At 42.2% G+C, this 11,062-nt stretch overlaps 1 protein-coding gene and 2 non-coding genes across 3 annotated transcripts; all 3 read right to left on the bottom strand.

Annotated features, from left to right (window-relative positions):
* Positions 1–299: 299 nt before the first annotated feature.
* On the bottom strand, positions 300–3,193 carry LOC131797322 (cartilage matrix protein-like). The gene is made up of 6 exons (XM_059114927.2): positions 2,979–3,193; positions 2,772–2,804; positions 2,497–2,538; positions 1,465–1,998; positions 1,072–1,116; positions 300–571 (listed from the first exon to the last, which is right to left on the bottom strand). The coding sequence occupies exons 1-6, from the start codon at positions 3,067–3,069 to the stop codon at positions 300–302; spliced, it is 1,017 nt and encodes a 338-aa protein (XP_058970910.2). The 5' UTR covers positions 3,070–3,193.
* A 5,059-nt stretch (positions 3,194–8,252) lies between these two features.
* On the bottom strand, positions 8,253–8,325 carry Trnak-cuu (transfer RNA lysine (anticodon CUU)). The gene has a single exon. It is a non-coding gene; the product is annotated as a tRNA-Lys (tRNA).
* A 1,165-nt stretch (positions 8,326–9,490) lies between these two features.
* Trnak-cuu (transfer RNA lysine (anticodon CUU)) lies at positions 9,491–9,563 on the bottom strand. Its single transcript has one exon. It is a non-coding gene; the product is annotated as a tRNA-Lys (tRNA).
* Positions 9,564–11,062: the final 1,499 nt, after the last annotated feature.

The following is an 11,062-nucleotide window of genomic DNA, read 5'->3' as shown; positions in this document are numbered from 1 at the left end:
TAATTTTAGAACACAATTGCTCGTCATAATGTTCGATTGACACTTTACTGTCGATATGATCTAACCTGGTCTCCTTGGCCTCGGCAAAGGCAATTTAACTGGTTGGGGCTTGTTTCTCACTGGTGTCCCAGGAGGAGGCCGAGGCCGGGGCCTTGGCCGAAGTGGTCTGGGCATGATTCCACCTGATGGACCTATTACCGTCATGTATTAAGACAGATGTTCCGTATGTGTTAAAAAAGACAGAAATTCGCATTATGATATGAAAGTTCAAAATAATCATTTATGAGAGACAGATCTTATCACCAACCTCTGGGTTTAATGAAGACCTTAATGTAGGTTCTAGGCTTCTTCGACTTTGTTCGACCAGCGATCATAAATTTACGAGGGCCTCGACGAGAGAGAAAACAAAGGCGACCGCCAAACACTGCAAAGGATCGGAAACGATTCCGCCGGGCAATGCGTTCGCATATCCTGCGTCCGTATATGGGATTCTTAATTCGAATTGGTCGGCCAAGATATTTGCGAGGTGGAACTTTGTAAGCGCCAACATATTTGTACGGACGTATTCCACCTATTGGTAACCAAAGGAGAATTGTAATGCAGTTTAGTTAAAATTGATCGATCAGTAGCTACATGATGGACCTTTTAGCAGATGTAGAGGAAAAAAAGGGGAACGTGGAAGAGGAATTCAGCCTTCTTTTCAGCTTTGGTTAATTCTTTCGAGCCTTGTGGCTCTCTACTACCAAAGCGTATCTCAGTTTCTGTAGAATGACTGGAGTTAGGTGTCTACCTGCTTCACCTGGATTGGCGGTTAGTCTTCGGGGGTAACCTGGTAGAATTTCATGAAGTTTCCCTTAACGGTTCACGAGTACCCATTTGCGTTCCTGGGTGGGGAGAGGCGTTACGAGATTGAAGTGTCTCGCCAAAGAACAGGACAGAATTAACACGCAAGACTCAAACCCAGTCCCTCACAACCCGGCGTCAAAGCAACTCTTTCTTCTCAGAATTTTATAAATCGATTTATCCCTAACAAGGAAAATATCACTGATAATTATAGTGAGTCAAACGTACCCGGTCGAGGTCTTCCTGGCACAGGACGAGGAACAGATTTGGGAGCTAAGAGAATTATACATACAGAAAAATACTAGTCAGAATTTGAACGAGTTGTCTTTCTCCCGGTAGAGTAGAATTCTCAGGGCTATGGTAGTTATTTATTGCAAATTACAATTCTTTCTTAAACTCCACCTGATCGGCTTTAAAAATTCCTTAAGTTCACCAACGTTTAAAGTAAAAAACTTAGCTTTTATAGACTTTCATCAAATTTTACATCAAAAATGCGTTAAAAACATCAGTCCTAAATCTTTAAAAATCACTATTCGAACTCAAATGTTTGCCAAATACAGTTAAAATTAGCAGTATTTCAACACAGCTTAAAATTTTGTTCCAAGTACAGATGGCTCGTACCTTTGCAAGCTTTTTCCTTGATCGATCTTACGATGTTGTTCGCGGTTTTAAAGTGTGACGCAAACACGTGTCTCCTGGTGGTAGCCATCTGTCGCAGTTGCGTAACACTAAAACTTTGACCCAGGCCTACCGCGATTAACGTCACGCCAGCACGCCGTAACATTCGCGCGGGAGCCATGACCGAGTCGAGTGACTTGCCACTGGAGATCACTATGGCAACCTTCGGCCTCGTGGTACGTGCGAAGAGTGTGGCTGCGGCATATTTCAACGCTTTTCCCGCCATCGGTGCACCCCCCATGTACGGCACACGACCCAACAAGTTTACTAACGTTGCCTGATTCGTGAAGCGGTTGAAGTCGAACAATTTTCTGGGATTAGTACTGAATTCCACCATACCAAAACGAGTGATTGAGGCAGACACAGAGAACGATGACACGATTTGTTTCAAAAAGTTGCGAATGTAAAGGAAATTTTTCCTGTCAACTTTTGCAGAGGCGTCCACGATAAAGGCAATGTCTATAGGACGAGCACACACTGAAAGAATGAAATATATATATCGAAAGCGGCCTTTAAACATACGCAATAGTTGGTTGAGCTATTAACTATTTCAAATTATATAATAAGCTAGGTTATGCACGCATTCTGATTGGTTCTCACTTATGATCTATAGGAGGACAGACGTATAGATGATGTCATCATTAAAACTTTTTTTTAGTTCTTTATTATATAAAACAAATAGATTCCAAGTTTCCGTGCGTCTGTTCAGTAATAGATCACAGAGGACGTCAAAATGTGGTAAGAACATCAGTGACACACTCGGCTGTGCCTCGTGTGCCACTTTTTTGTCAATTGAATTAATAGGAATTTTATTAAACGATCTCCTTTAGTTTATGTTCAGTTCGTTTCAGAGACGAAGCCATTTTGTTAATCGTAAGAGGCAGTTCATATTTGAAGCAATAAATACACATTTAAAAGCTGGTTTAATGACGTACGAATGTCAAAACGTGAAACGATAATATCAGCTGTACTGACCTTTTCCATGAGGCCTTGGCTTTGGAAATTTTGGCATTATAACTGCAGATAATGATAAAAAATAAAATATTTCATTAAACACCATCGATTGTATTATAATTAAAAAACATGTTGGTGGACTCGTAAACCTGCTTTAAACATTAAATGTTTTGTTTACACTTAAAGATCGGTACGTTTAATTTTAAATACTTTCGCATCAGCTTGATTAAATAAAAAAAATAAGGAAAAACTCAACCTAATTTAAGTTTATTTGTGATCTTGAAATTGACACTCACTTCCTGGCGGAGGCTTCACGAAGGGTCTGGCACCTAAAATAACAACGAAAGAAATGCGTGAATGAATACTGTGGTCCTAAAAATTTTAAACCCAAATCGTTCTCATATCTTCCTATCATCTCGTACTTCTCAATTTGTTAAATTCGGTAATTTTTATTGTTGAACAACGTGGGTGTTGCCACGAGTACTTTTGCTACATCATGTTACCTGCACAAGCCTTCCGCTGAACTGCTTTCACAATGGACATTAGAGTTCTATAGCTTGAAGTGAACACAGCACCGGTTCGTTTTCCCGCCATTTGCCGCAGCTGTCCAATACTCGGTGCTCTTCCGGTGCCAATACTGATAACCTCAACACCAGCACGACGCAGGGAGGCTGCTGGGAGAGCAACATTATCGTATGACCTGTCGTGCGTTATTACAAAAAGAACTTTTCTGCCTCGAGAACGACCACTGAACAGATTGCTCTTGACATACATGAGGGCGGCACCAGTTCGAGGTCCGCCTCTGAAGAAAGGAGCGCTGCTGATGGCACTCAGCAAACTCCGTCTTCTTCCTCTAAAACTGAAAGGAATCATTGCGTTGTGAGATAAAAATGACTGCAATGTGTTATAGAAAGACGTCATTTCTTTTGTTTTACTCAGCGACCACGCTGGAGATAGCCGCCTTACCCAATAAGATTTTATTAAGTTGGTGACCAGTCACTAATTATAGCGGGGGAAGGGGGGATTGATTTTTGTGGGGAGATCACTTGGTTTTCTGGGGAACAGAGGGGGAATTAGTCGTCATCAACAGAGTATAAATGGGAAGCTATAAAAAATAATTGAACGCCAAGAAACTGCCAATAAAAGCAGGAGTTTGAGAATATTTTGTTGTAGGGCCTTATGGGGATCAGGTAAATTCTATCGTGACAAAACCAAAAACCTCCGACCCCCCACCCCCTAAGTCCCTCAGGTGACAATATTGACCGGTCTCTTAGATCATTGTCTGGTTTGAAATGCATCGAAATAACAACAATTACCTGTAAAATCCGAAGACTTTGGTGGCACGCTTGGAATACGACACGAGACCAAACCTAGCACGTGGGAATGACACCACAAGTCTCTTGATAAAACGAAGAGTGCGCTGGAAGTTACTGGAACTTATTCTTCCGCTCTCCAACAAGAATGCTATGTCCAGTCTCTTTTGGCATGCTTGGGAATAATGAAAAAAATAAACTCAGGTTTAAGAACTCGTCAAAAAGCTTATGTACACACAAAAAAAAATCAATGGAAAATATCACAGTTTAGTATATACTAGAAATATGAGGATAGCGTTGAAGGTGCGCTCTGATTTGCAACTCAGACTCCGAACATTCTTTGCTATTCACCTTCGAGCAACACGCGCGGAATTTGCGCCCGAAAATATTGTTATCGTTGCAGGGATAAATGAGTTAAAATCATGTTTTGTGCTACATCATCTCATTATTTTAGTATATACTAAAACAGCTCTTCAACTCAGTGTCCGTGGCTAACAGTGGATATCTATGATTACCTCGTCGCTTTGCAACCCAGTAAATTTTTATCATGGCCACCTCCACTCCGGTGAACAGTTGTTAGATACCGTTCGACAATTATTTTCCCGCTCTGATTGTGGTAAATTCAGGAATATGACATTTTTCAAAGTTAAAACTCACCTGGTCTGATCGGTTTTGGTGCAGATGAAATAGGAAGAGGTCCTTTGAAAGAAAACAGAGAAAAGAAATTGGTTTTAGAACATAAAAAATACATATCAAGACTGTTTAAAGTATACGTCACAAATCAATGGATTTACACAGTGCTATTAATGAATGTGGCTCCTTTACTATGAAAAAATACATAAATTCAAGATACTTGTTATAAGTTTCTATTTCGAGATGTTAACGAAGGAACCTAATTTGATGTGTCCTGTGTCACAAACACTCTTAAGCATTTAAGAAACTTGAAAAGGCAATTGCTTGAAAAGGATCTGAACTGTACCACGCCAAAATAAAGTGGTTAAAAAAACAGCATTCTGAATCACCACGATACGCGCAAGAAATCTCATAACCAATCCTACCGCGTGTTCTGTAGCACATCTTCTTTCTTAAAGCAATCTGCCTTCCTGTCAAAGCAGTATTGTAGATTTGCAGACAGGCCAAACGTCCTTTGAAACTCCTGCGACCCTTTATCTTAGCACCAAGCCTAACAGGATAATTAGTTGCCAAGCGTATCTTTCCGATCAGTTTTCGTCTAACCAGCCGGTTATTTACGTAAAGTCTCGCCACTCCTGTTCTTCGGTTGTATACCGCTGTCACGTAATTCCAACTTCTGCGGTATATTCTATAGATGAGAGGCGAGGTTAGACGGCGGCCTCGGCGTCGGACAAACCTGACAAACAGTTGCGTCGGGCTGACCATCCAAATCTGCATTCCCTGTCCCTTGGGGTTATAATTGACGAGCGGTCCTGGCCCCTGGGGATACACCCAAAGGGATACTGTGATGGAATTCACTGTGTCTAGTGCGCCGTTGTTTGGAAGGTGTATGTAACTGTTCGGGCGGCCGAAAAACTGATACGAACTTCTTTTCTTTCCGTCGGGGCCCGGAGCCGGACGAACACTACCGAGGATGGCCCGAGGGTTTTTGCGAGCGCTCATGTCCCGTCCTTTAGTGGCGGCACTCAATGGGTAGACGGCGACAGGATTATAGGATGCTGCAAGTAGATGGACAAATATTTGACAATACGCTTTAGAGTTAAAATTTCTCTTTGGCATAGAAATATGTTAAAACTGTTACTCACGTCTGGGGGCAGTGGGCCGTGTTGGTCTGAGGGTTGGTCGTGGCCGTACTGGAGCTGGAGCTGGCGAATAACAAAAATGTTATTTGGCTATTATCAAGATATTGCGCAGGATTACTTTGAAACCTAATATTAACATACAATACAACATATCCGACAAAGCAAGGTCTCCCATAAGGATTGCACAAACCCCTTGCCATTTTATAAGATAGTAAAACAGCTGAAGACATATGCGGCAATATGGTGCTTGCAAATACGATTTAGACAATTGGTTGTGAGATAACCGTGTCTTATTTAATCGGATTTTTCCTTTGACAGCATTAAAGGTTCAAAAACCCAATGCAGTGTGTCAAGTGGTAAGAGGGTACAGATAGCATTATTTGCGAGGTTATTTCGTTGAACAAATTATTTAGCCTACATTCGCGCGCTCATTTCAGAAAGTAAATATGCCAAATGAAGTGTTTTAAACGGATATCTTTCCCGAAAGATCATTTTCAGCCACATCAAAGTCGCGCTGCACATTTTGAATGATGTTTCTTCAAATAGAAGTGAAGAAAACAAAAACAAAATTATCAGCTGGATAAATAATCAAAGATAACTATCTTAGAAGGCTTTATAACTCACCCGCCTTGAAACATTTCTTAGCGGCACGTCGCACTTGCGCTGCAGTTAGCGCCACTGAATAGACTTGCAGACAAGTAACACGTCCTTTAAAGTAGCGTCTGTCTCCAGACCTAGCTCCCATGCGTACTGGATAGTTAGTGGCAAGTCGTATTCGACCGATAAATCTTTTAGCAATCTTTCTTCCATTTTTCCATAGTGCTGCTGTGCCCGTATTTCTGTTGTAACTTGCTCCGACAAATTGCCATTTTCTTAGCTGTATGGATCTGCTCCTCACAGGCGCGGTGTATTTTCTTCCCTTTCGACGCATAAAGCTGGCATACAACGTTCTTGGAGTTTTTAGCCAGAAATGGACTCCACGGGCGCTTGGATGGTAGTTAAATAAGGGCCCTGCGGTACCTTCAGGATAAATCCATGCCAAGACCGTCATAGAGTATGACGTATCGAGTGCACCTCCGCGCCTGTTAGGAAACTGAACGTAACTAGTCCGTTTTCCGAGAAGTTGAATGGACCCGCCTGGTCGGCCGAGAGGACCTGGAGCCGCACGAACATGATTGAGCCTTCCTGTAGGGCTCCTGTTTCTGAGGTCCCTTCCTCTGGCACCTTTGTTCAGTGGGAAGAACGCCACTGGTCTGGGAAGATCTGAAAATCGACGTAATTAGATTATCAATATTTACTCAATTTCTTTTTTAAATTTTTTCATAAAATTTATAAGCTGAGAAAGATGTAAACCTATGTTAGATTATCTAGGTGTATTCAGGTAAGCAGTAAAAGTATTTGATACTTACAAACTGGCCGTCCAGTTGATGGGCGTGGTCGAAGAGGACCTTTACCTATACATTTGGGAATCAACAGATAAGATCAGCTCACACTAAATATCTGTTAACATTTTCATTTTAACACTGATTGATTAACATTGAGGGGTGTGATACTCAATGACAAAAACATTGCAATGATACGCTTATCAACCAACTCACCAGGAATTGCTTTCACTTCCAGCCGCGTTTCTCACGAGAAATAATCCATTTATTAAGAAATGAACTATCATTTGCTGATTTTTATGACGCTAAAATTTATGAATAGATGATTGCTTTACAATGTAACTTACCTCGACATATTTTACGCTAGAACTCATTGTTAGCAATTGTCACTTACGTTGTTTGAAGCAAGTCCTCTGTCTTCCTCTTATCTCCCTTTGGGTCAGCGCGTAGTTAAACACTTGGAAGCAAGAGATTCTTCCGGAATATCGGCGCTTATCTCCAATCTTTTCTCCCATTCTAATTGGATAATTGGTGGCTAGCCGAATCCTTCCGATGTACTTCCGTGCCACTTGATAGTTGTTGATCCACAATCTCGCCGTCCCTGTTTTCCTGTCGTAGCTACAACCGACAAATTGCCAACGATTCAATCGGATCCGTTTGCTTCGTAAAGCAACAGTGTAGCGCCGCCTTCGTCTACCGCGTTTTCCACGCCGCGTAAAGCGAGCCATCAAAGTCCTTGGCGTTTCGAGCCAGAAATGTACACCCCATCCGTTTGGATGATAGTTTGCAATGGGTCCAGGTTTTCCTTGGGGGTAAATCCACGCTAGTAAAGTGATAGAGTCCTTTGTATCCAAAGGACCTCTATTGGGGAACTCAATAAAACTGTTGCGTCTTCCTGTGAAGCGATACGCTGTCCCGGGTTGACCGTCAGGACCAGGTACAGGATAAACACCCCGCAACCGCGCGGGTCGATTGGGTTTATGGCTTATGTCCCGCCCTTGATCTTGAGCAGTCAGTGGGTAAACTGCAACCACTTTGTGACAAGCTATAGGTGGGATAAAAAATCATGTTGGTCGCTTTTTTTTACATTTGTAAAAATGATAGAAGTCTTTGAGTTCTCAGTTATTGTTTACCAGCTCAAGTTGCCAGAGATGCAATTTGTTTACTTACGTTTCGGCTTCGGTTTATAAGGAGGTTTCACAGTTGGTTGAATAGACGGCTGAACACCTGTCAAAAAATTGTTTGTTTGAGAGACAGAAAACATCAGAGAATGATAGACAAAAAGTAACATGAAAAACGAATATTAGCGCCCAACGTGGGGCTCGAACCCACGACCCTGAGATTAAGAGTCTCATGCTCTACCGACTGAGCTAGCCGGGCAATAGGTACTCTGATCGTGTAACTGGAGCTTAATCATTTGGTATAATGTTCAGCTTCTCTTGTTTGTCTCCTTAATATTGCATCTCGCGGGAATTTTGAAAACAGCTTTTCAGGGTAACATCAAGAACTTTTATATAAGAGGCTCAGTGCTCCAAGTAGACTAATAATTATGTAATCCTAACTTTGGACTGAAATGTTAAATGAAAGTCTAAAATAGTCGAGTCGCGGTGACAAAATCCCAAGCGTAATCGATGAATGGAGTTTTAAGTATACTATTTCACCGGCGTGGTAACCTACCAGGTGCTCTGAGACATTTCGTCTCCATCTTCTTAACCTGGTGACTTGTAAGAGCTTTGTCGAAAAACTGTAAACACGACACTCGACCACGGAAGGCGTGCTTGTCGCCTGGCCTCGCTCCCAGATACACATCGTGATTGGTTGATAGATCAAAATAACCAATCTTTTTACGCACGACTGGCTTACTGTTCACAAACAGTGTAGCTATACCAGTAGCCTTGTCGTAGGACATTCCAAAGTGATTCCATTTCCAAGGTAATACGCCATCAACGCTTGCCAAATATGGTTTGGTATCACGTGACTGCCTGGTCACAAACTCTGCAAACACCATGTTTCTCCTCATCATCCACAGTCTTACGGCTGATCCTTTGTCGGCGAACTGAACAATGGGGCCCATACGGTTTTTGGGTAGTGCCCATATAAGGACCGTTATAGCCTTCATGGTGTCCATTCTTCCCTTGTTAGGGATCTTGACAAAGCTGTTGGGTTTACCAGTGAACTGGTACGCGCCGCCGGGTCGTTTGTCAGGTCCGCGTGCAAGCCGCACCCCACTCAGTATTGCAGGAGGATTCCGACCCAGCTTTTCCATTCCTCGGTACCGCTTGTTGAGTGGGTAAACGACAACTGGTTTGGGGGTAACTATGATAAAATGTTGAAATATAGCGTTTATTTATATGTGGTCATTACAAAAGTACGGTTCTAGAGAAATACATGACAAAACACAAATCTCAGTCTGTTTTTTATCTTCTCCAATGTTAAAAGTTTCATTGTGTCATTTGGAAATACTTATGCCTTGAATTGCTTGTACGTAATCCAATAGATGATTATATTAGTATCTGGATATCATTTCTGCTAAAAAGAAATGCAACGCCCAACGTGGGGCTCGAACCCACGACCCTGAGATTAAGAGTCTCATGCTCTACCGACTGAGCTAGCCGGGCTCAGCCAGATGTATCGTAGCGTTAATGACATAGCTACGATGCTTCCTCCATAGAGGCTTGGCGATAGAGATTTTGATACGAGTTCTGAGCTGCTTCAGTTGTTCCTTCATTTTTGTAAAATCAGGATTGGTAATCCTTTGTACTTACATGCTGGCGCCTGAGTTGGTGGCGGTGGGGGTGGAGTGGTACGGGGAACAGACGGGCGTCCTAAATAAACAGTTGTCAATTGTCAGCGTTGCTAAACGTAAAAACATAGAACCTCATGTGTGAAGCATTTATCTCTCTAATTATATTATCAGCAAGAACTATATGAAATTCGCGCGATTATCGAGTTCAATTACAGTTTGGGCCGCGCCCTTTTGAATAGAAAGAAAGTGATGGTTTCTCTGATCTTTAAATGTTTCTCCAGGAATGTCATAATATATCTGCTTATGCAAACAATAATTTAATTGACTAAAGCAAGATTTTATCCGATTTCTTTGCTAGAGGAATTATGGGAAAACTGCTCTCACATGGTTATATCCGCTTAAGTTTAATGCAAGTCGACTTATTCACCAAAAGGTGAAGTTTAACATGTTTCCTCTCTTACTGAAATATTTCTCAGCACTAAATCTGAAATACCTAGAACACATAAACCAATTCCATTTTTGAGATACTTACGTCTCATACATCTTTTCATGGCTCTCCGTATCTGCTTTTTCTGTAAAGCAACTCGATAGAGCTGCACACAAGCTACGGCGCCTTTAAAGTAACGCTTATCGCCGTTCTTCACTCCGATCCTTATCGGTCCAATTGTTGACAAACGAATGCTGTTGATTTTACGCGAAGCGACCTTTTTACCATTCACCCAAAGTGTAGCATAAGTTCCATCGTAAGTTGTACCGACGAAATTCCAAACGCCTCGCGTCAGCGCTGCCTTAGTAACGGCCGGAGTGGGGGCACCTCCTATCTTCACATATCGAACAAAGAGCGTTTTGGGGTCTGTCTGCCACAGGTGTGTCTCCCAGGCGGGTCCCCTGCCGTAGTTGATAATTGGTCCTGCTGTCCCTGTAGGTTTGACCCAAGCAAACATGGAGATGGAATTGGTCGTGCGCAGTTTTCCATTATTGGGAATTTCAATGTAGCTGTTTGGGAGGCCACGCAGTTTAACGGCAGATTTTGGGCGGCCATCGGGACCGCTGGTCAAAGCGACGTTGCTGAACAAAGCTTTAGGTGCTTTATTGGGGCTTCTGTCTCGGCCTCTACTGATTGGATCAAACGGATAGAGCCCCATGAGCATCGGCTGAGCTGTAGAATAAGGACAAAAAAATATCCCATGAAGCGCTTTTGTACAAAATAAGAGGATGAAGCCGTACTGAAAGCAAATGACAAAATAATAAACGAAAGAAACCACATGTATGAACAACAGACATTAGGAACTGTTCATTTGGTTCGTTTATGTCATCGTTGCCAGGCCTCAAGCTAATAAATGATCTCGTACTTATCTCAGATCCCACCGT

This window comes from Pocillopora verrucosa, chromosome 2 (assembly GCF_036669915.1).
Source record: "Pocillopora verrucosa isolate sample1 chromosome 2, ASM3666991v2, whole genome shotgun sequence".
NCBI classification, from domain to species: Eukaryota; Metazoa; Cnidaria; class Anthozoa; order Scleractinia; family Pocilloporidae; genus Pocillopora; species Pocillopora verrucosa.
This window is presented reverse-complemented; position numbering and strand designations above follow the sequence as displayed.

Excerpts from the sequence above, each read along its gene's own strand:
- LOC131797322 (XM_059114927.2), bottom strand. The coding sequence starts at position 3,069 with ATGGCGGGAAAACGAACCGGTGCTGTGTTCACTTCAAGCTATAGAACT. Across the intron at positions 2,805-2,978 it reads TCAGCGGAAGGCTTGTGCAG|GTGCCAGACCCTTCGTGAAG; the intron begins GTAACATGATGT and ends TTGTTATTTTAG. Across the intron at positions 572-1,071 it reads GCCAGGAAGACCTCGACCGG|GTGGAATACGTCCGTACAAA; the intron begins GTACGTTTGACT and ends GGTTACCAATAG.